Raw genomic sequence first — 23,748 nt, forward strand, 5'->3', positions numbered from 1 at the left:
TGCTAACCACTGTGCCACCTCAAGTTCTAGACTTCGGTTTTGAAATGGGAATAATTTATCCTGATACATCACACAACTCCCTGAAATAGAAATTCTTCTTAGATTCTTAAACCTTGATCATGCTTCTTAATGGCAATTAACAAAAAGAAACCTACCTATCACAGCAATAATCGCCACGGATACAGCATCAAGATGGTTCTGATTTACTTCCTCCCGTGATGAAGCAGTTGAATGCACTCTCCCATGCAATGGAGTTGAATCCGCTCTCCCATGTGACGGAGTGCTGGGATTTGCTTCTAGAAATAAATGCCCAAAATCCATTTGTGAATGAAGTGTTTTGATGAAAAGTTGGAAAGACCGCAAGATAAATCAGAATGTGAACCTCGGCTCTTTAATCTAAGAGACAGGTTGGCTGTGGTAGACTGGAGAACCATATTAAAATGCACAACAGTAGACAGACAAAGGCTAGCATTTAAAGAATTAATACATGGTTTAAAACAAGTTTACATTAATTTAAACCACAAAAAGCTAGCAAGAAAAATGACTGAACCATGGCTAACACAAAGTTAAAGATTCTATTAGATCAAAGGGAGAACATAAGAAATAGGGGCAGGAGTAGGCCATCTAGCCCCTCGAGCCTGCCCCGCCATTCAATAAGATCATGGCTGATCTGATAGTGGTTCATTTCCACTTATTTGCCTGCTCCCCATAGCGCTTAATTCCATTGTTGGCCAGAAATCTATCTACCTGTGACTTAAACGCATTTAACGAGGTAGCCTCCACTGCTTCAATGGGCAGAGAATTCCAAAGATTCACAACCCTCTGGGAGAAGAAGTTCCTCCTCAACTCTGTTCTAAATTGACTCCTCCTTATTTTTTTGAAGCTGTGCCCTCTACTTCTTGTTTCCTTTCTAAGTGGAAATAATCTCTCTGCTTCTAGAACAAAGAACATAGAAAAACTACAGCACAAACAGGCCCAAGTTGCACTGATCATATCACTGCCTACTAGGCTTACCTATAAGCCTCAATTCTATTAAATCCCATGTACTCATCCAGAAGTCTTTTAAAAGACCCCATCAAATTTGCCTCCACCACCACCGACGGCAGCCGATTCCACTCACCCACCACCCTCTGAGTGAAAAACTTACCCCTGACATCTCCATCTACCCTGTCCAGCCCCTTCATTATCTTATATATCTATAAGATCTCCCCTCAGCCTTCTAAACTCCAATGAGTACAGACCCAATCTACTCAATCTCTCCTCACAAGCTAAACCCCTCATAGAACCATAGAAAATTACAGCACAGAAACAGGCTTTTTGTCCCTTCTTGTCTGTGCCAAACCATTTTTTGCCTAGTCCCACTGACCTGCACTTGAACCATATCCCTCCACACCCCTCTCATCCATGAGCCCATTTAAGTTTTCCTTAAATGTTAAAAGTGATCCCAAATTTACCACTTTATCCGGCAGCTCATTCCACACTCCCACCACTGTGTGAAGAAGCCCCCCTAATATTCCCTTTAAACTTTTCTCCTTTCACCCTTTACCCCATGCCCTCTGGTTTTTTTCTCCCCTAGCCTCAGTGGAAAAAGTCTGCTTGCATTCACTCTATCTATACCCATCAAAATCTTATACACCTCTATCAAATCTCCCCTCATTCTTCTACACTCCAGGGAATAAAGTCCTAACCTATTCAATGTCTCTCTGTAACTCAGCTTCTCAAGTCCCAGCAACATCCTTGTGAACCTTCTCTGCACTCCAGTCCCCATCCCCCTGCAAATCTAGTTTAAACGCTCCCCAAATAACACTAGCAAATCTCCCTGCAAGTATATTGGTCCCCTTGTAGTTTAGGTGTAACCCATCTCTCTTGTATAGGTTCCTCCTGCCCCAGAAGAGGTCCCAATGATCCAAGAATAGGAACCCCTGCCCCCTACCCCAGTTCCTCAGCCACACACTCATCCGCCCAAGCATCCTACTCTTACCCTCACTGGCATGTGGTACAGGTAGCAATCCTGAGAATACTACCCTCGGGGTCCTGCTTTTTAACTTCCGTCCAAGCTCTCTGTACTCTTTCTTTAGGACCTCCTCACTCTTCCTACCTGCGTCATTGGTAACGACATCTGGCTGATCACATTCCCACTTTAGAACATTGCACACACGATCAGAGGCATCCCTGACCTTGGCACCCGAGAGGCAACAAACCATGCGGGAGTCTCTATCCCAACCACAGAACCTCCTGTCCGTACCCCTGACCATTGAGTCCCCTATCACTGCTGCTCTCTTCTTCCTCCCACCCTTTTGCACTGCAGAACCAGACTCAAAGAACAACACAGCACGGGAAACAGGCCCTTCGGCCCAACGAGCCCGCGCCGCTATTTTAACATTATGAGTGCCCTCCTCTACCTATGACCTGGTCACCTTAATAGAACATAGAACATTACAGCGCAGAACGGGCCCTTCGGCCCACGATGTTGCGCCGACCAGTTAAAAAACAATGACCCACTAACCTAAACCAATCCCTTTTCGTCCATAAACCTATCCACGGATCTCTTAAACGCCCCCAAACTAGGCGCATTTACAACTGCAGCAGGCAGGGCATTCCAATCCCTCACCACCCTCTGGGTAAAGAACCTACCCCTGACATCCGTCCTATAACTACCCCCCCTTAATTTAAAGCCATGCCCCCTCGTGCTAGCTTTCTCCATCCGAGGAAAAAGGCTATCACTGTCCACCCTATCTAAACCTCTAATCATCTTATATGTTTCAATAAGATCCCCTCTTAGCCGCCTTCTTTCCAGCGAAAACAACCCCAAATCCCTCAGTCTCTCCTCACAGGACCTCCCCTCCATACCAGGCAACATCCTGGTAAACCTCCTCTGCACCCTCTCCAAAGCCTCCACATCCTTCCTGTAATGTGGAGACAAGAACTGCACACAGTACTCCAAGTGCAGCCGCACCAGAGTTGTGTACAGTTGCAACATGACGCTGCGACTCCTAAATTCAATCCCCCTACCAATAAACGCCAAGACACCGTATGCCTTCTTAACAACCCTATCTACTTGATTCCCAACTTTCAGGGATCTATGTACACATACACCTAGATCCCTCTGTTCATCCACACTATTCAAAGTCCTCCTTACTACTGGAAAGACGTGGAGACCCTGGAGAGAGTGCAGAGGAGGTTTACCAGGATGCTGCCTGGTATGGAAGGACTGGGTTATGAGGAAAGATTGGGTAAATTGGGGCTGTTTTCCTTAGAAAGACAGAGATTGAGGGGGGATCTAATAGAGGTGTGTAAGATAATGAAGGGTATAGATAGAGTAAACAGTGGCAGGCCTTTTCCTAGACTGGAGACGAATATCACGAGGTGCCACAGGCTTAGGGTGAAGTGGGGTGGAGAGGGGGGTGCATGGAGAGGAGGTGGTATAATTTATAATTTGGATGCTAGAGGGAGGTTTTTCACACAGAGGGCTGTGGGGGTATGGAATGCACTGCCAAGTAAGGTGGTGGAGGTAGGCACGCTGGACTTGTTTAAGGTGTACTGAGATAGACACGAGTGAAATAGGGATGGAGGGATATAGGAGACTGTTTTAAATGAGAATCGGAGCCTCGGGACGTTCCTCAAAATCAACTGTTACACGTGTTGATGTTTTTCTCTTTTACTCACAGGTGCGTCGGTCCACCTTGTTGTCTAGCAAGGGGCATACACGCGATGGGTCGTGCGTGGGCTGCTCTCGGATGTTTCAAGAGTAGCCTAGTACTTCGCGTCGTTTGTGTACGCTTAAACTGGACCAGCAGATGGGCACCACGACAGCTCAGTGACTATCGCTGTTTGCTGTGCAGATACATGGATTTGGGCCGGTGTCTGTGGGAGTTTGCCCATTCTCCCCGTGGTTGCATGGGTTTCCTCCGGGTGCTCCGGTTTCCTCCCACATCCCAAAGATGTGCTCTTAGGCTGACTGGTGTAACAAATTGTCCCTAAATTATTCTCCCCTCAATCTGGTTTCCAACGTGGGTGCCATAAGCATAGACATGGGTCATGGGTGGAAGAGGAAAAGCACAATGTTAAAATGGCGGCGCAGGCTCATTGGGCCGAAGGGCCTGTTTCCCGTGCTGTGTTGTTCTTTGTTCTTTGACCTTTGTCTACGCCTATTGGGGAAGATTAAGGGAAGACCAGTTTAGGGATAATCTGTTCCACCAATCAGCCTAAGAGTACGTTTTTGGGGTGTGGGAGGAAGCCAGAGCACCCGGAGAAAACCCACACAAGCACAGGGAGAATGCGAAAACTCCCACAGACACTGGCCCAAATCCATGTATCTGCACAGCAAACAGTGATAGTCACTGAGCTGTCGTGTTGCCCGTCATCTGGTCCAGTTTAAGCGTACACTAACGACTCAGTGTCAGAGTTCCGGCTGTCGCAGCTTGTCCCAGGTAAAGCATCCCCCACAACAGTATCCAATTCAGTATACCTGTTGTGGAGGGGAATGGCCACATGGGAACCCTGCTCTGCCTGTCCTTTCACATTTCCATTCCCTCTTCTTACAGTAACCCAATTTCCTGTGCTCTGCTGCTTAGGTGTAACTACCTCCCTAAAGCTATACTTCTATATACTTCTCATTCTCCCAAATTAGACAGAGGTCATCAAGCTCCTTCTCCAGTTCCCTAACACACTTTGCTAGCAGCTACAGCTGGGTGCATCTTTTGCAGGTGTTGTCGTCAGGGATACTGGAGGTCTCCCTGATCTCCCACATCCAGCAAGAGGAGCGTTCCAACACCTTGCCTGGCACTTTTTGTTTTTTTAAACTCTGGGGAGAAAATAAACTCTCTGAAAAAAAAACCTACTCTCGCCAAAGCCCTCCAGCCTTCAGTCTGCTCCCTCTCACTCCGCTGCCTGCTGTATAAAGTGGCCTGCTCTTTAAACCTCCCGCTCACCATATCCATACTTCTTGACCATTGGGGATCTCTGACCATCCATACCTCTGACCATCTCCGGAATCAAGCTGGTGAACATTCTCTGTACTCCCACCAAAGCCAATATATCCATTCGCAAATAAGGGGACCAAAACTGCACACAGTACTCTAATTGCAGCCTCACTAGCACCTTGTACAATTGCAGCAAGATCTCCCTGCTTTTATATTCCATCCCCGTCACAATAAAGGCCAGCATTCCATTCGCCTTCTTGATCACCTGCTGCACCTGCAGACTGGGTTTTTGCAATTCATGCACAAGGACCCCTAGGTCCCTCTGCACAGTAGCATGTTGTAATTTTTCACCATTTAAATAATAGTCATTTTACTATTATTCCTTTCAAAGTGGATAACCTCACACTTGTCAACGTTATACTCCATCTGCCAGATCCTCGCCCACTCAGCCTATCCAAATCTCTCTGCAGACTTTCCCCATCCTCCACGCAATTTACTTTCCCACTCATCTTTGTGTCATCCGCAAACTTCATTACCCTACACTCAGCCCCTTCCTCCAGATCGTCTATGTGTATGGCAAACAGTTGAGGCCCCAGCACCGATCCCTGCGGCACACCACTAGTCACCAACTACCAACCGGAAAAGCACCCATTTATTCCAACTCTCTGCTTCCTGTTAGATAGCCAATCCTCAATCCACGCTAACACTTTACCCCCAAACTCTATGTACCTTAATCTTATGCAGCAACATTTTGTGATGCACCTTATTGAACGAAGCCTATAAGGCTGTCAAAAAAATTAGTACGGCCGAAGCTTGAGAGCATTTTAAACTCAGCAAAGGAGAACCAAGAAACTGATGAAGAGAAAATAGAATATGAAAATAAATGAGCATGGAACATAACATCAGGCTATAAAAGCTTCTGGTATGTAAAAAGATTAACAAAGACAAGTGTGGGCCCATGACAGGCAGAGGCGTGAATATTCATAACGAGGAACAAGGAAGTGGCAGAAAACTAAACTAATATTTTGTTCTGGCCTCACGGAGGAAAATACAAAAAGACTCCCTGAAATAATCGAGAAGTCACTGGCTGACCAACATTTATTGCCCATCCCTAGTTGCCACTGGAGGGCACTCCCTTAAAAGCAAGAACATCTTTCCTCAGAAAAGGAGACTAAAACTGCACACAACACTCCAGGTGTGGCCTCACCAAGGCCCTGTATAATTGCCACAACACATCCCTGCTCCTGTACTTTCACAATGAAGACCAATATGCCATTTGCCTTCTTTACAGCCTGCTGCACCTGCATGCTTACCTAGTGACTGGTGCACAAGGACACCGAGGTCCCACTGCACGCTCCCCTCTCCCAACTTACAGCCATTCAGGTAGTAATCTGCCTTCTTGCTTTTGCTTCCAAAGTGAATAACCTCACACTTACCCAAATTATACTGCTTCTGCCATTGATTTGCCCACTCACCCAACCTGTCCAGATCATTCTGAAGGATCTTTGCATTGTCACAGTTCACCTCTCACCCAACTTGGTATCATCTGCAAATTTTGAGATGTTACATTTTGTTCCCTCATTCAAATCATTAATATATATTGTGAATATGTGGGGTCCCAGCATCGATCCATGTGCACCGTCTAGTTACTGCCTGCCAATTTGAAAAGTACCCATTAACTCTTTGTTTCCTCTCTCCTGGTCATCAGCAGGCTCTTAATTCCACATATTTCTTTTTGAATTCAAATTCCACTATCGGCCGTGGTGGGATTCGAACCCAGGTCCCCAGCACATTAGCTGAGTTTCTGGATTAATAACCTAGCGATAATACCACTAGGCCATCGTCTCCTCAGGTGAGGCCAGAATCAGGCTCAGTTGGGATGTGCCAGCTCACTGTCTGAGAAAGTAGCAGAAGTCTATCTGTACCCTGTGGGCTCCTGAGGCTCAGAAAAACGTTTACAATGACTTGTTCTTCCAAACTATTCCTGCTTAGCTTGGGCTCTGATTTAAAGTCATACTGTTCAGCTTACCTTGCTCACATGTATGTCCAGTCACATCAGGTATCATACCATCTGGGCACAGACAGGCATAGTGCTGGTCAGAGGAAGGAGCAGGCACACACAGGTACTCACAGGCAGCATCTTGTCCAACACACCAGTTCTCCACTGTTTCATAATCAATTAAATAAAAAATGTGACATTAGGAATGATTTCCATGTTCAGCAGCTGTACAGAAAGAGCAGCAGTATTAACACAATGTTATAGTGGAAACTTAAACTCTCTTTAGGGAGTTAGTGGTAGAGAAACTATTGGAGAAAGTTCTGAAGGGGAGCATCTATGTCCACTTAGAGAGGCAAAGCCTGATCAGGGATAGTCAGCATGGCTTTGTCAGAGGAAGGTCATGCCTATCAAATCTGATTGAGTTTTTTTCCTGAGGGGGTGACCAAGTTTGTAGATGAGGGTAGTGTAGTTTATATGGATTTCAGCAAAGCCTTTGACAAGGTCCCACATAGAATTTCTATGGTGCAGCAGGTGGCCATTCAGCCCATCAAGTCTGCACTGACCACAATCCCACCCAGGTCCTATTCCAGTAACCCCTCATATTTAACCTGCTAATCCCTCTGACCCTAGGGTCAATTTAGTATGGCCAATCAACCTAATCAGCAAATCTTTAGAACATGGGAGCACCCAGAGGAAATCCAGCCGGACAAGGGGAGAATGTGCAAACTCCACACAGATAGTGATCTGAGGCTGTAATTAAACCCAGGTCCCATTGCCACACAGGAGGACTGTAAAGAAGATAAATGCACATGGGATACAGGGTAAAGTGGATTCAAAATTAGCTCAGTTGTAGGAGGCAGAGGGTGATGACAGAAGGCTGCTTTAGTGACTGGAAGCCGGTGTCCAAAGGCGTACCACAGGGATCTGTGCCGAGTCCCTTATTATTCGTCATTTATATAAATGACAGATGACCATGTGGGGTAGGATTAGTGAGTTTGCAGATGACAAAGTTTGGCTGGGTGGTTAATAATGATGCGGAGAATACAGATGCATTGGTCAAATGGACAGATAGGGCGGTAGTTGGAATTTAAACCTGAAAAGTGTGAGGTGATACATGTGGGAAGGAGTAATTTGATAAGAAAGTACTCAGTGAAAGGTAGGTACTGAAGGACATGTTAGTAGAGTGGTGAAAAAGGGATATGGGACACTTGCCATTATCAATCGAGACATAGATTGCAAAAGCAGAGGGATCATGTAGAACTTTGGTGAGGCCACAGGTAGAACACTGTGTGCCGTTCTGGTCACCACATTATAGAAAGAATGTGATTCACTGAAGAGGGTGCGGAGAAGATTCACCAGGATGCTGTCTGGGATGGAGCGTTTATAAAGAGAGGTTGGGTAGGCTTGGGTTGTTTCCCTTGAGGCAGAGAAGGCTGAGGGTGCAACCTGATCGAGGTATACAAAATTGAGAGAGACGTGGACGGAGTGGATAAGGAGCAGTTGTCCCCCTTAGATGAAGGGTCAGTCACAAGTGGACCCGAGTTGAAGGTGAGGGGAAGGAAGCTTAGAGGGATGTGAAGGAAAACTTTCTTACCCAGAGGGTGGTGACGATCTGGATAGTGCACTGTGTGATTCTGTAAGGTGTGTTTTAACCTGCCAAGTCCTTCGTTTCCGACTGTCAACATTCTTTTCCTTTACACAGGAAAGGTTTCGCAAAGGATTACACTTGACAGGACGGTTGGTGCCAGGTATTAAATATTTAATCCAATAAAATATAATCTAACAATATTTCTGCCCCATGTAAATAGCATGGAACCCAGTTCTATTAAGTATTTTCTACAGAAGTAGAACAGAACCACAGTCAGGGTTCAGTGTAGGAAGGGGTGTTGTTCTGATATATGAAGAACAAGGCGCAATCAGAGAGAGAGAAAGAGGGAGAGAGAGCAGGAGACAGCAAGCCCCAGGAGCAGAGGTCAGAGTTATAGCAAAATTAATAGTCTGAACAAGACTGGGTTTTAAAAACAGGAAGAGTTTTTTTTAGGCCATGGATGAGCATCAAGACCTGTCGCTTGCAACTCTGTCAGAACTTCAAAGTATTTCTTTCTTTTCGATTTTGGGGATAGCAGGCAGAGGAACCGTCTCCACATGGAGTCACTGCGGAGCACTGTATGAGAATGAGAACTTCCTTTACCTGACATTGAAGAAGACAACCTCCCCAAAGGCTGAAAGAGTTCAAGATAGTAGATGATTGGCCATAAAGGAAAGGCAGAAAAGGAGTTTATGGTGTGCGCCATTCTCAAACCAGTACTCAGCATTGGAGACTGCTGGGAGTGAGAGCAGTCCAGACCATGGCATCACAGACAGCACAGGAGAGGAAAAGCAATGCAAAGAAATGCAGCTGTTAATGGAGACTTTATAGTTAGGCCAACAGGCAGACATTTCTGCAACAACCATTGAGAGTCCTGTATCTTGTCTCCCTGGTGCATGGGTAAAGGACATCACACAGAGGATGCAGAATACTCTGCAGGAGGGAAGGGAGTGAGCTAGAAGCTGTGATATACATCAGCCATTGTCCCCGAGTTAGAGGGTAACATCTATTCAGGATCGTGAGTTTCTACCATGGGTCTTCATGTGGTTGAACAGGCCAATTCTCCACCATAAATCTTTGGACACAAGAGTCAGGACATCCTGACTGTCGACAAAAAGGAATGAAACTGAACAGACCAACCATTATCGACCTAGGCACCAATATTGACAATGGCAAAATCAGCCCTGTCAATCCTGCAAAGTCCTCCTTGATAATATCTGGGGGCTTTGTGCCATAATTGGGAGAGTTGCCTCACAGACTAATCAAGCAACAGCCTGACAATCATACCTTACAGATAATGTCCCAGACACCAGCATCACCGTTCCTGGGTATGTCCCGTCCTACTGGCAAGTCAGACCCAGCAGAGGTGGTGGCACAGTGATATACAGTCAGAAGGGAGTTACCTTGGGAGTTCTCAACATTGACTCTGGACCCCATAAAGTCGCTTGGCACCAGGTCAAACATGGGAAAGGAAACCTCCTGCAAATTACCATATGCTGTCCTTTTTTGGCTGATGAATCATTATTCTTCCATGTTGAGCAACACATGAAGGAAGACTAAAGGTGGTAAGGGTGGGAGATTTCAATATCAAGGAGTGGCTCAATAACAGCATCACAGACCAAGCTGGCCGAGTCCTAAAGGACATAGCTGTTAGCCTGGGGCCGCGGCAGGCACAGGAATCAACAAGAGGGAAAACATCATCCTCACCAACCAGCCTGCAGCAGATGCATCTCCCCAGGACAGTACCCATTGGATACCCTTGCGGAGACAAACTCCCACCTTCACATTGAGGATACCCTCCACTTGTATTGTGTGGCACTACCACTGTGCTAAACGGGACAGATTTCAAACAGATCTAGTAACTCAAAACTGGGCATCACATTCTATAATCTCGTGGCCCGGCATATCCCCCACTCTCCCATTGCCACCAAGCCAGGGGATCAATCCTGGTTCATTGAAGAGTGCAGGAGGGGACATCAGGAGCAGCACCAGGTATACCTAAAAATGAGGTGCTAAGCTGGTAACACTAAACGTAGGACTACTTGCATACCAAATATCATAACCAGCAAGTGGTAGACAGAGCTAAATGATCCCACAACCAACAGATCAGATCTAAGCTTTGCGATCCAGTCGAGAATGATGGTGGACAATTAAACAACTCACTGGAGGAGGAGACTCCACAAATATCCCCATCCTTAATGGCGGAGGAGCCCAGCACATCAGTGTAAAAGGTAAGGCTGAAGTATTCGCAGCAATCTTTAGCCAGAAGTGCCAAGTGGATGATCCATCTCAGCCTTTTCCAGTGGTCCCCAGCATCTCAGATACCAGTCTCCAGCCAATTCAACACACTCCACGTGATATCAAGAAACAGTTAGAGGCATTGGATACTGCAAAGGCAATGGGCCCTGATAAATTCCGGCAACAGTTCTGGAGCACAAGTCCCCCAGCTAAGCCATTCCAGTACTGTTACAGCACTAGCATCTACCCGGCAACGTGGAAAATTGTCCAAGTATGTCCTATATACAAAATGATGTGGATGTGCCGGCGTTGGACTGGGGTAAACACAGTAAAAAGTCTGACAACACCAGATTTTAGTCCAACCGATTTATTTGATAGTAAACGCACAAGCTTTCGAGGTTTTCCTCTTCGTCAGGTGTTGTCAGACTTTTTACTATATACAAAAAGCAGGGCAAATCCAACCCAGCCAATTACCGCCCAGTTTACACTCAATCAAATGATTGAAGGGGTCATTAACAACGCTATCAACTTACTCAGCAGCAACCTGTTCACTGACGCCAGTTTGAGTTTTGTCAGAGTCACTCAGCTCATGATCTCATTACTGCCTTGGTTCAAACATGGACAAAAGAGCTGAACTCCAGAGGTGAATTGCTAATGAAACAAAGATAAATAGGAGAGCAAGTTGTGAGGAGGATGCAAAGAGTCTGTAAAGGGATTATAGGTAGTTTTAGTGAGTGGGGAAAATTTAGAAAATGGAGTACAAAGTGATGACAAAATGTGAGATTAATCTTTTGGCTGACAGACTAGAAAGGCAGGATATCATTTAAATGGAGAGACTACAGAAAGCTGCAGTATAGATGGATCTGGGTGTCGTTAGACAATATCACAAAAACATTAGCAAGCAGATACATTAAGTAATTGGGAAAAAAAATGGAGTGCTAGTCTTTATAGCAAGGGGATAGTGTATAATATAGTGAAGTCTTGCTACAACTATACAGTGCATAGGTAACAGTGCACTGAGAGTACTGTGTACAGTTTTGGTCTCCTTACTTAAGGAGGGATATTCTCCCATTGGAAGCAGTTTAGAGAAGATTCACTAGGCTGATTCCTTCTGAAGACAAGTTGAGCAGGTTAGGCCTACACTCATTGGAGCTTAGAAGAATGATTGCATTGAAACAAAGTTCTGAGGGGTTTGACAGGGTGGATGCTAGGAAGATGTTTCCTTTGTGAGTTAATCTAGAACTAGGGGGGGCATTAAAAATAATTTAATATGGAGATGAGGAATTTGTTTCCTCTTAGATGATTATTACTCATTGGAATTCACCTCCCAAAGAGCAGTGGGGGCCAAGTCACTGAAAATATTCAAGGCTGAGTTGGATAGATTTTTGATTGACAGGAGAGTTGAGGGCTATGGGGGAAAACAGGAAAGTGGAGTTAAGGCCACAAATCAGATAAGCCAAAGTCTTACTGAATGACAGAACAAAATGAACTACAGCCGCTTCCAATTCTTCAGATAGGGAGCTAGAGTGGCCCTTTTTACTTCATCCACAATCCTTGCAATACCAAGGTAGCAGAACTCAGTTTACAAATTAAACACACATTCATGTATGGATACTGTGGCATTGAGGAGCCAAGCTACTTCTTGAAAAGGGTTATTTTAAATCTTCTTAATACACCCAGGCACTGCCAGAGCTAACTGTAAAGAGTTAAATGATTCCTAAAACAAGATAATAGCTTACACATAAAGAACAACACAGCACGGGAAACAGGCCCTTTGGCCCAATGAGCCTGTGCTGCCATTTTAACATTGTGCTTTTCCTCTTCCACTCTTGACCCATGTCCATGCTTATGGCACCCACATTGGAAACCAGATTGAGGGGAGAATAATTTAGGGACAATAATTGAACGCAGTAAGAGAATTAAACACGTGACTATGATTCTAAAACATACACAATGATATCTTAAATGTATTTTAAGTATTATAACTTTGGCCAAAGCAAATTACTGAAAGGCATAATGGGAAAAGGGAATAGTTCAGAGCCAAAGACCTGGGATCCCTTTAGTTAGCAGAATTCATATCAGAATGTTTCTGGTGAGGGAACACACATTGCAACAATAATGAATAGGTTCAGTCACTGCCCAAACACAGAATAGATACACCCCTGGACGCAGGAACACATGTCTATCAATTCTGGCAGTGAGCCGGTGGGAACATCCGCACTGACCTTTATGGTAGCATCTAGCGTAGCCTGGCAACAGGAAAGTAGCTTTAGCTGAGAAGAGAGTTATTACCAATATCTAATGGACAAATGAAATGCCAGTATGCTAGCAGGTACAATGCAGTTGGCTGAGGTACTGACAGAGATTTGTCTTGATGTGTGTATATGAAACAAAATTAATTTTAAACTAATGAAGGGCAGGGAATCTGATAAAATATATAGCTTCCGTTTTTTACTGCTAACTTCAGAACTTGTCTGGATATTCGGTATCTGTAACCATCGAGATGGCTTCTCCCATTGATCACTGGTCTTTAATAAATTTTTATATCGTGACTTGGTTTCCTGAGTCTAATTGCCACCTTGTCGTAAACCCCATTAACAGCTCTTAAAGACACAGACGACTCTGATAGTTGAAATAATAGCTTGTATGCCAGGACACAGATACCACATTGACAGTGTTTACCAGATTTAACAGTTTAAAATAAATAACGCCGTCAATAACACAACATCTCTTTTGAAAGGTTAGCTTCATTCACACTTTCAAGAAATGTCGCAAATTATGAGACGGGGATCTTGTATCACATCAGCAAGCCACACTTAGCAAAAAAGAAAGCAACAAGCTGCTATGTTAAAGAGATGCTCCATACCTATAGGCTGCATCAGCTTGTGAAACACGACTAAGGCTCGTGGTTTGGGGAGATTTGATGCCAGAACTTTCACATCGGTTCCTGTAAATTTGTTGGCACTGTACACAGACTTGCCTTCCACATCAGACCAGTAGACACGATCCTGTGAGAAAATATTTAATCGTGTCAGATATTCACACAGAATTCAAGCTAACAGGAAGAGAAGTAAATGTGAATTTTTAGAGGCTCATTTAGGTTAACATAGAAAATAGGTGCAGGTCATTTGGCCATTCGAGCCTGCAACACCATTCAATATAATGGCCAATATCGCACCTTTACTATCCCACTCTCGCTTTCTCACCACACTCCTTGATCCCTTTAGCTCCAAGGGCCACATCCAGCTCCCTCTTGAACTAACAAACTGGCCTCAACAACTTTGTACGGTTGGGAATTCCACAGGTTCACAACTCTGAGTGAAGGAGTTCTTCCTTATCTCAGTGCTGAATGGCTTGCATAAACTGAAACTGCATGTAGAAGACCAGCTCCATGTCTGAGAGCAATGATTTCAAATACACATCGTCAACAGAAAATGTAAACCCCTACATAATTTACAGAAAGATCCATCCAAAACAGGTCACAATGATTATAACTGAAATGATTGTACAATGTTACAAAGAACAAAGAACAAAAACAGCCCGGGAAACAGGCCCTTCGGCCCAACGAGCCCACGCTGCCATTTTAACATTACCAGTCCCCCCCGCTCCACCCATGACCCTTATCTATTGTTTTATGGCCGTCCACATTGAGGGAAACTAATTTAGGGACAATTTATTCCTGCCAATCAGTCTAACAGCACATCTTTGGGGTGTGGGAGGAAACTGGAGCACCCGGTGAAAACCCACGCAAGCACGGGGAGAATGCCCAAACTCCCACAGACACCGGCCCAAATCCATGTGTCTGCACAGCAATCAGTGATAGTCACTGAGCTGTCGTCTTGCCCAATGTTACGATGAGACAATCCACGCAGTCTGCATTAATTTTCTTTCTCGGTTACACCCTATCTTTCAACATTCCTTTCAAGTAACTCTCTCATTCACTTTTATAACTCGTCTCGAGATGTTATAAATTGGAGAGAATTTACGAGGTAATTTTGTGGAGCTCAAATGGCACCAAAATGCAGCCAGAATCTGATCAGATAGTAGGACTGGTTCAAAGGGTTCAAAGCACTTCTGTTCTGATGTCCTTTCCATTAGTTTGCATCCTCAAAAACAGTTATTTAGGCCAATTGATGCTTAAAGTACTAACAGTGTAACCGTGATACCCATCCTCCTGCCCAAGACAAAAATCTGCAGCAAATCTCCTCCCCAAGACGGTCATACAAGCTCCAAGAGGCAGTTACCTTTGTAACCATGGATGTATAGCTGAAATAGTTCTCCATTAAACAATTCACAGAACATGTTGAATGTTGATTATTAGGTACAGAATCTGGGATTCTGAAAACTGATAATTACCTCAAACACTGCCAGCCCAAATGGATTGGCCAAGTACTTCTGAGAGTGAAAGACACTATGTTGATATTGTCCATTCAGATCAGTGTAAAAAAGTCCATGGAGGACAGAGTCCACCCAGTAAAGGCGTTTCTTAATATGGTCTGAAAATAAAGTATAGAAACTTTTAGCTTTATTAATACCTAGCAAAACAAAACATTTCCATTTCTTTTCCCTTCTTTATTCTTTAAGTTGCGACAGCCAGGTATCAATTCCATGTTAGCCCAGGCATCGAATTTCACAGATTATTTGCACTTATTGTGCTCTCTGATTCATGGCTCCCATGCTTTCTGGATTTTGTTTTAACATTCACATTTCAAACATACGTGTTAGGAAATAAAGTTTTAAATGCCTGTTGGATGCAGGTATTTGAGGGTGGCATGGTGGTTAGCACTGTGATCTCAGAGCACCAGAGACCCAGGTTCAATTCCGGCTTTCGGTGACTGTGTGGAGTTTGCACATTCTACCTGTGCCTGCGTGAGTTTCTTCTGGGTGCTCCGGTTTCCTCCCACAGTCCAAAGATGTGCAGGGTATGTGCATCGGTCACGCTAAATGTGTGGGTTTAATTGGGATAGGGTGAGGGAGAGAGCCTGAGCAAGATACTCTGCCAGTGTCTGTGCTAACTTGATGGTCAAATGGCCTCTTTCTGCGCAGTAAGGATTCTGTTCTAAGATTTAAGCAGAACTACCAGAAAGCTCCACATTTGGGAGTTTAGCCAATACGTATTGATTTCCCATTTACAAGAAATCACTTAAGTAAAAAGAATTTACAACCACCATTCCCAAATTTCAAGCTCCCTATACATAATAGTTGCCTGCACCATTTTAGAAAACAATAAAGGAATAAGTGGGACCAGATCAAATTTTGAGGCAAGGGAATGGATGTATGCTGTGAAGTTGAAAGCACAGTTCAAAGTGACAGGGCAAGTGGTCATTTCAGGGGCTGACACAGAGGAAATGGGGAAGTGGCTGGTGTGGTTTACACAGGATTAGAGAGACTACACAGTGGCAGTTCTGAGAGGGTGGACAGGAATATGAATTGGAGGCGGTTTTTTTTTGAGTGGGGGTGACAGGGGAGTGAAATCAGGAGAGAGGCAAGGCAGATCAAGACAAGAAGTGGATCAGTGTAGGGACCAAAGGGAGAGAATGCTTTGGTTAAAATATCAGGGAAGATGACGGAATGCAATAAATGTCAAAGTGAGCTGCTTAAAGAAGGAGGACAGACTAAAGTTTTCACAAATGTCCTTTAGGGAAGGAAATTTCTGATCTTTAAAAAAAGGGCAGCATGGTAGCACAGTGGGTTAGCACTGCTGCTTCACAGCTCCAGGGTCCTGGGTTCGATTCCCAGCGTGGGTCACTGTCTATGTGGAGTTTGCACATTCTCCTTGTGTCTGCGTGGGTCTCCTCCGGGTTCTCCGGTTTCCTCCCACAGTCCAAAGATGTGCGGGTTAGGTTGATTGGCCATGCTAAGAAATTGCCCCTTAGTATCCAGGGATGTGTACGTTTGAGGGCTTAGTGGGTATAATTTGTAGGGATATGGGGGTAGGGCCTGGGTGGGATCGTGTTCAGTGCAGACTTGATGGGCCGAAGGGCCTCTTTCTGCACTGTAGGGTTCTATGATTCTATGATAGAGTGTGGTTTGGTGGTAAAGGGCCTCATCACCGTTGTCTAAGTAACTATTTACAACCAGCTGGAGATCACTAAATGATAAGTCCAAAGAGGAAATAGGATCATAGAAATGGGAGTGGGCCAATCAGCCCCTCTAAAGCTTTGACCAAATCAGTTCAAATGCAAAATGATTAGTTCTGAAATTCACAAGATCTGATTAAACTTTCCAGTTTTTATTAATTGTAAAATTAGTGTCTATTCCATTCCTTAGATATGAATACTCTTGCTCACTATGAGTACGATGCAAAATAATAAGGCCATTAACAAGTCAGCTTTCATAGTGCATGTAGTTCAGGGGAATTATAAAGACACCAATGTATCAACGATATCAAAAGCTGTAAGAGGCTGTGGAAACCTCAGAATTTGCAATTCTAATAAAAGGCTCATTATTAGAGAATATCAGGTTATCAGGATTATCTAAGCAGCAATGGGAAAAGTTTCATGAATCTGTAATTTATTGCATCAATTAATCTAGTAACTGATTTGTACCTTCCTGTATTTAATAGTTTACCTCACTACTGAAGATGTGAGCACCATTGGCTTTCATTTTTTAGTTTTCTTTCTAATTATTTTGCAAACTCTATCACAGAACCATAGTATCCCTACAGTGCAGAAAGAGGCCATTCGGCCCATCAAGTCTGCACTGACTCTCCGAAAGAGCATCCCACCCAGGCCTTCTCCTCCCCTGTTGTCCTCTCAATCCTGAGCGTTTACCATGGCCAATCCAACTTACCTGCAGATCTTGGGACATTAAGGGGTAATTTAGCATGTGGATCTAAGCTACCACCTACCCGGAGGAAACTCATGCAGACATGGGAGAATGTGCAGACTCCAGACAGACAGACATCCAGGGCTGGGACTGAACCTGGGTCCCAGGTACAGATAAGGCAGCAGTGCTGACCACTGTGCTACCATGCTGTTCTAATTTGTGTCCTATCCATTGTCTTGAAATAACTCCCTGAACTTTACACATTACAGTAAAGAGAACAATATCCACTTATCCCACAAGATGGTGCAAAAAGCTTATACCAAGACCATCAGCTTCCTTCTTGAATTTTATCCAGTTGCAAAGTAAATTCCAGACCCAAACCATTTACAGAAGTTATCTACGTGAAAGTACACTCTCTGTAACTGGAAAGAATACGGGTTAAGTGAACTGCATTATATTTTGTAAAGTGAAGAACACAGTAAATGATAAAACCAGGAATAACAGTCTTTAACAGAGTGACAGGTTTTGATTTTATGAATTTTCCGACAGACACCACTCCATGAAGACCACACTGTAAACTCTTCAGAAACAGCACAACAAACATCGGCTGTGTTTCAATCGAGCCCCACAGTCAGAAGGCAAGTGGTTTAAATTTATTTTATTAATGTCACAAGTGGGCTTACATCAACACTGCAATGAAGTTGCTGTGAAAATCCCCTAGTCGCCACACTCTGGTGCCTGTTTGGGTACACTGAGGGAGAATTTAGCATGGCCAATCCACCTAACCAGCATCTATCAGACTGGGGGAGGAAACTGGAGTACCTGGAGGAAACCCACACAGACATGGAGAGAATATGCAGACTCCAGACAGTCACCCAAGCTGGGAATTGAACCTGGGTCCCTGGCACTGAGGCAGCAGTGCGAACCACTGTGCTACTGTTCACCATTTAAGTCCCTTTCTAAAGACTTGAGCATGTGTCTCAGCTGTTACTCCACTGAGGGAATGTGACAGAGATGTACTATCTTTTGGATGAGACATTAGTTGCAGGGACTCTGCCTGCTTTCTCAGGAGGATGTAAACGATCTCATGGCATTGTTTTAAAGAGCAGGGTTTCCTCTCTATTACCCTGGCCAATATCAATGCCTCAAACAACATCATTAAGACAGATTATTTGATCACCATCTCACAGCTGTTTGTTGAACCTTGGTGTGCACAAATTTGCTGCCACACCAATTTTACGGCAACAACTGCATTTCAAACTGTGTTCAATGTTGGTAAACTGTGGTCATTAAGGTGCTGTACAAATGCAAGTTCTTGCTCTCTTTGTAAAAGTACAGTGCGGGTTAGCACACAGCCTTACCCAATGCGATCCCAGTAGGTTTTTCAATGCCAATGTTGACCAATATTCTTCTGCCAGCTCCATTCAGTTCAGCCTTTTCAATTTTAGAAGGTTCTGCTATATCAGTCCAGTATAAGAAGCTGTGAGAGAGAGAACCTCAGCATAGTGAAACATAACCACAGGAACAGTGTGATCACACTTTAGTGAGTTCAATTTAAAACACGCAAAAGTCCAAGATTCATTCAGCTATTTGCAGTTGCGTAAGTGAGGCTGAAACCACACAACTAAGCAGCAATTATTTTAAAATCAAAATTATTGAAAAAAATAGAAGTACTTTCACCCTCTTAAATTAAACTACTGGGGAAACAATCTGGAAATATTTAAAATTAAAACACTCTTCTGAATTGCAATTGATATTAAAGCAACAAGGGAGAATTTTGAATGCATGTCAGGCTCCTGGCCATGGCATGTCACTGGATCAAAACTCTGCAGCAAAACTTTGAGTTTGAGTTTAACAGAAAGACTTATACTGGAGTAGGTCACTGCCCCCTTTTGAGCCTTTTCCACCATTCTACTAGATCATAGCTGATTTGCATAGCAACTCCATCCATCTATCATCCCTCTGTATCCCTTAATACCTTAACAAAAAAATCTATTAAAGTACAGTTAGAAATGTTTTCACATGCCTCTCCAGCAATTTGAGTGTTTCAGATTCCCACTAACCTTTGTGTGAAGAAGTTTCTATAGCACCCTAAATGAACAAGTTCTAATTTCAGTATTGTTCTGGAATCCTTCACCAGAGAAAATGTTTCTCTATCAACAAGGCAAGAAGCGGCACGGTGGCACAGTGGTTAGCGCTGCTGCTTCAGAGCGCCAGGGACCTGCATTCGATTCCTGGCTTGGGTCACTGTCTGTGTGGAGTCCGCACGTTCTCCTTGTATACGTGCGAGTTCCCTCCAGGTCTTCTGGTTTCCCCTCAGTCCAAAGATGTGCAGGTTAGGTGGATTGGTCATGCTAAATTGCCCCTTAGTTAGGGGGACTAGCAGGGTAAATGCTTGGTGTTACGGGGATAGGGGATTGTGGTCAATGGGCTGAATGGCCTCCTTCTGCACTGTAGGATTTATGATTCTGTGAAGGCGAGACTTACACATACAGGGAAAAACATCCATTTGTGCAAACAGAAAAGCATCAGTCAATAAAAAGTCGAGCAAAGATATAAAACTAAAGGCTGGGTAAAGGGACACCATCATCACGACCGGATAATAGATGATTAATTCTTCCATCATTCCCACATCCTGTCCAACTCAGTGGCTGACATGGTGGTTTCAATATTCATCTTAAAAACAAGGAAGAGTTTACACAAAATGAATAATAGAAACAAAAGGAACAGCAAAGGGATGGAAAGTAGTAAGAACTGCAAAAAGAAAAAGTTTGCAAGGGATAAAGGAAAACAGTTTTTAAATTTACATGTTAAGAGAAAGAGGATGGCGAACAGCAAGGTGAGTTTATGGGCAGATACAGGTAAAATTGAACAAGAAATATCATGTTTATAAAAATTATTACACTTGGGACTGGGAAGAGACCATTCAACCCCTTGAATTCATTCTGCTATTGAAACAGATTGTGCACGTATGCCAACATTTTAGATGTTCCACCGTTTTATAAAAATTATTTGTAAGCATCAAATTCCTAGCATTAGTAGGAATTTTAAATGACTGAATTATGTCTGCAAGCTCATGTTTAGTAACTAATAGTTCCACTACTCATCTGCCACTGAAATAAACTCTTCCCATAAAATTTATTTAATCCTTCAATCCAAACAAATCATTCAATTTAGGTTAAGTAGAGTCTGTAAAAAAAAAAAATTAAAAGTCCCCAAAGATTACAGCCAAGCTTCAGCAGAGTCAATTGAGCTGTTGACTGAGTTGAATGCTGAAATCAGAGAGTTTCTTTGTGAGCTCTTTCACCATTTTTAGTAATCACAGTCAGTTGGTGGGGCTTTGAAATTAAACACTTATTTGGAGTAACTAACTTTGTACACGGAGAGAACTTCCAGCAACCAAGTCGAAACTGGACGGCAAGTGGTGCTGACGAGAAGGCGTTAGACATACCCTGATTCAGGATCGACCACTATTTCTGCAGGTTCCAGGAGGTTCTCACTGAACAGTGTCTTCCTTTTCAGTCCATCCAGAGTAGCAAGAGATAAAGTCTTGGCTCCAGAGTCAGTCCAATAGATGTGGCTGTAGATCCAGTCCACAGCAATACCACCAGGGCTCTGCAGATCTCCCAAAATCTGTCTGATCTCATTTCTATTTTGATCTACTGACTTCCTGCAGGAGAAATGATAGTCAGTTAGCATGAATTACCTATTATAAAAATGAACACAGACAAAGCCACAATATATTTTCTACATCCTTTGCTCATTCCCAAGATAGTGTTTCTGTTTTTTGAAACCAGTTTTTCAGTTTGAGGGAACAGGCATAAGAAGAGAAGGTCATTCAGCACCTTCAGCTTTTTTAAAATTTATCTTTTCATGGGGAGTGGCAAGGCCAGAATTGCCTTAATTGCCCTTAAACAGATTGGCCTCAGAGGACAGATAAAAGTCAACCACATTGCTGAGAGTCTGGAGTCACATGTAGGCCAGACTTCCTCCTCCGAAGAACATTAGTGATATTATTATTATTATTATTATATTATATTATATTATATTATTAGTGATATTAGTGATATCTGTTTTGGGGCCACTGCTGTTTGTAATCTTTATTAATGATCTGGATGAGGGTATAGTTGGGTGGATTAGTAAGTTTGCTGATGACACCAAAGTCGGAGGTGTGGTAGATTGTGAGGAAGGGTGTCGAAGTTTGCAGGGTGACTTGGACAGGTTGCAGAGCTGGGCCGCGAGGTGGCGGATGGAGTTTAATGCGGAGAAGTGTGAGGTAATCCATTTCGGTAGGAATAACAGATGTGTTGAGTATAGGGCTAACGGGAGGACTTTGAATAGAGTGGAGGAGCAGAGGGATCTAGGTGTATGTGTTCATAGATCCCTGAAAGTTGGGAATCAAGTAGATAAGGTTGTTAAGAAGGCGTACGGTGTCTTGGCGTTTATTGGTAGGGGGATTGAATTTAGGAGTCGCAGCGTCATGTTGCAACTGTACACAACTCTGGTGCGGCCGCACTTGGAGTACTGTGTGCAGTTCTGGTCCCCACATTACAGGAAGGATGTGGAGGCTTTGGAGAGGGTGCAGAGGAGGTTTACCAGGATGTTGCCTGGTATGCAGGGGAGGTCCTATGAGGAGAGACTGAGGGATTTGGGGTTGTTTTCACTGGAAAGAAGGCGGCTAAGAGGGGATCTTATAGAAACATATAAGATGATTAGAGGTTTAGATAGGGTGGATGGTGATAGCCTGTTTCCTCGGATGGAGAAATCTAGCACGAGGGGGCATGGCTTTAAATTAAGGGGGGGTTGTTATAGGATGGATGTCAGGGGCAGGTTCTTTACCCAGAGGGTGGTGAGGGACTGGAATGCCCTGCCTGCTGCAGTTGTAAATGCGCCTAGTTTGGGGGCGTTTAAGAGATTGGTGGATAGGTTTATGGACGAAAAGGGATTGGTTTAGATTAGTGGGTCAATGTTTTTTTTAAAAAATAAGACTGGTCGGCGCAACATTGTGGGCCGAAGGGCCTGTTCTGCGCTGTAATGTTCTATGTTCTATTATCATGATGACCATTACTGAGACTAACTTTCAATTCTAAATTTACTTTTTATTATTAGTTTCACAAGTGGGTTTACATTAATACCGCAATGAAGTGACTGTGAAATTCCCTAGTCGCCACATTTTCAGGTATACCGAGGGAAAATTTAGCATGGCCAATGCACTCTCTTTTGGAGCCCAATGTCTTTTGGACTGTGGGAGGAAACCGGAGCACCCAGAGGAAACACAAGCAGACATGAGGAGAAGGTGCAAATTCCACACAGACAGTGATCCAAGCTGGAAATCAAATCCAGGTCCCTGGCACTGTGAGGCAGCAGTGTTAACCATCGTGTCACTGTGCTGCCAGAGATTTATTAATTGAATTAAATTCCACCAGCTGCTGTGGTGGGATTTGAACCCATGTCCCCAGAGCATTAGCCTGGGCCTCTGGATTAGTAGTCCAGTGACATTACCACTGTGCCACCGTCATCTCTGATCAGTTAGAGCATGGCTGATCTATATCTTAATTCAAATTATTCACGTTGGTTCCATTCCTTGGGGAATTTGGACTTTAATTTTTCAATTTTTGGCCGTTGCAGACACACTGACAGCAGTGGGGTGATGGGCACCAAGGAAAGCAAATTCAGTGCCACTGCCACTAAAGGGTTGGATAAATATGGACCAGTAGCCAATTGCTACAATCCCACTGGTCAAGAAATGGGTATATTCTCAAGAAGAAAGGGAAAAGGCAATGTCAGATCAAAAAATACCAGTGAGAGCTGAACTGAGTGAAAGCTGAATGTCTATGGCACATTGGGGTGCAAAATATAAAAAGCTGGGAAAGGTAAATTGATAGTTGAAAAGTTTTCAGGATGGTTTTGGAAGCAGGGAGAAGGTGCCAATATCCATTTAAACTTTGACAACAATCATGTCTGGACTAACTACCTTGATCAGGAATTATTCTAATAAGATTTGCAGTAAGAAACTATAACATCCAGTTTTAAGACAGTCTCCTAATTGCTAATTGATCAAAAAATCATTTTTTGATCAACAGTATAACAATCTATACATTATATTCATGTTATAATTGTAAGTGTACCTACCAGCGGTAGGTAAATATAGTGTGGGACTGTAAGGAGTTATTATAGGCATTTCTGATGGCAGAGGGCTTTTAAACTGGATTGTAAAACAGTCTTGAATACGC

At 43.7% G+C, this 23,748-nt stretch overlaps 1 protein-coding gene across 1 annotated transcript in view; it reads right to left on the bottom strand.

Annotated features, from left to right (window-relative positions):
• LOC145358690 (low-density lipoprotein receptor-like) overlaps positions 1 to 23,748 on the bottom strand; it is a 52,636-nt gene that overhangs the window by 6,521 nt on the left and 22,367 nt on the right. Inside the window, exons 6-11 of the mRNA XM_080212913.1 lie at positions 20,967 to 21,185; positions 18,877 to 18,995; positions 15,104 to 15,243; positions 13,614 to 13,755; positions 6,952 to 7,086; positions 156 to 296 (exon numbers count right to left, since the gene is read on the bottom strand). Coding sequence (XP_080069039.1) covers positions 156 to 296; positions 6,952 to 7,086; positions 13,614 to 13,755; positions 15,104 to 15,243; positions 18,877 to 18,995; positions 20,967 to 21,185 — 896 coding nt within the window. The remainder of the gene's footprint in view (positions 1 to 155; positions 297 to 6,951; positions 7,087 to 13,613; positions 13,756 to 15,103; positions 15,244 to 18,876; positions 18,996 to 20,966; positions 21,186 to 23,748) is intronic.

This window comes from Carcharhinus amblyrhynchos, chromosome 26 (genome assembly GCF_965287045.1).
Source record: "Carcharhinus amblyrhynchos chromosome 26, sCarAmb.v2.hapA, whole genome shotgun sequence".
Classification (NCBI taxonomy): domain Eukaryota; kingdom Metazoa; phylum Chordata; class Chondrichthyes; order Carcharhiniformes; family Carcharhinidae; genus Carcharhinus; species Carcharhinus amblyrhynchos.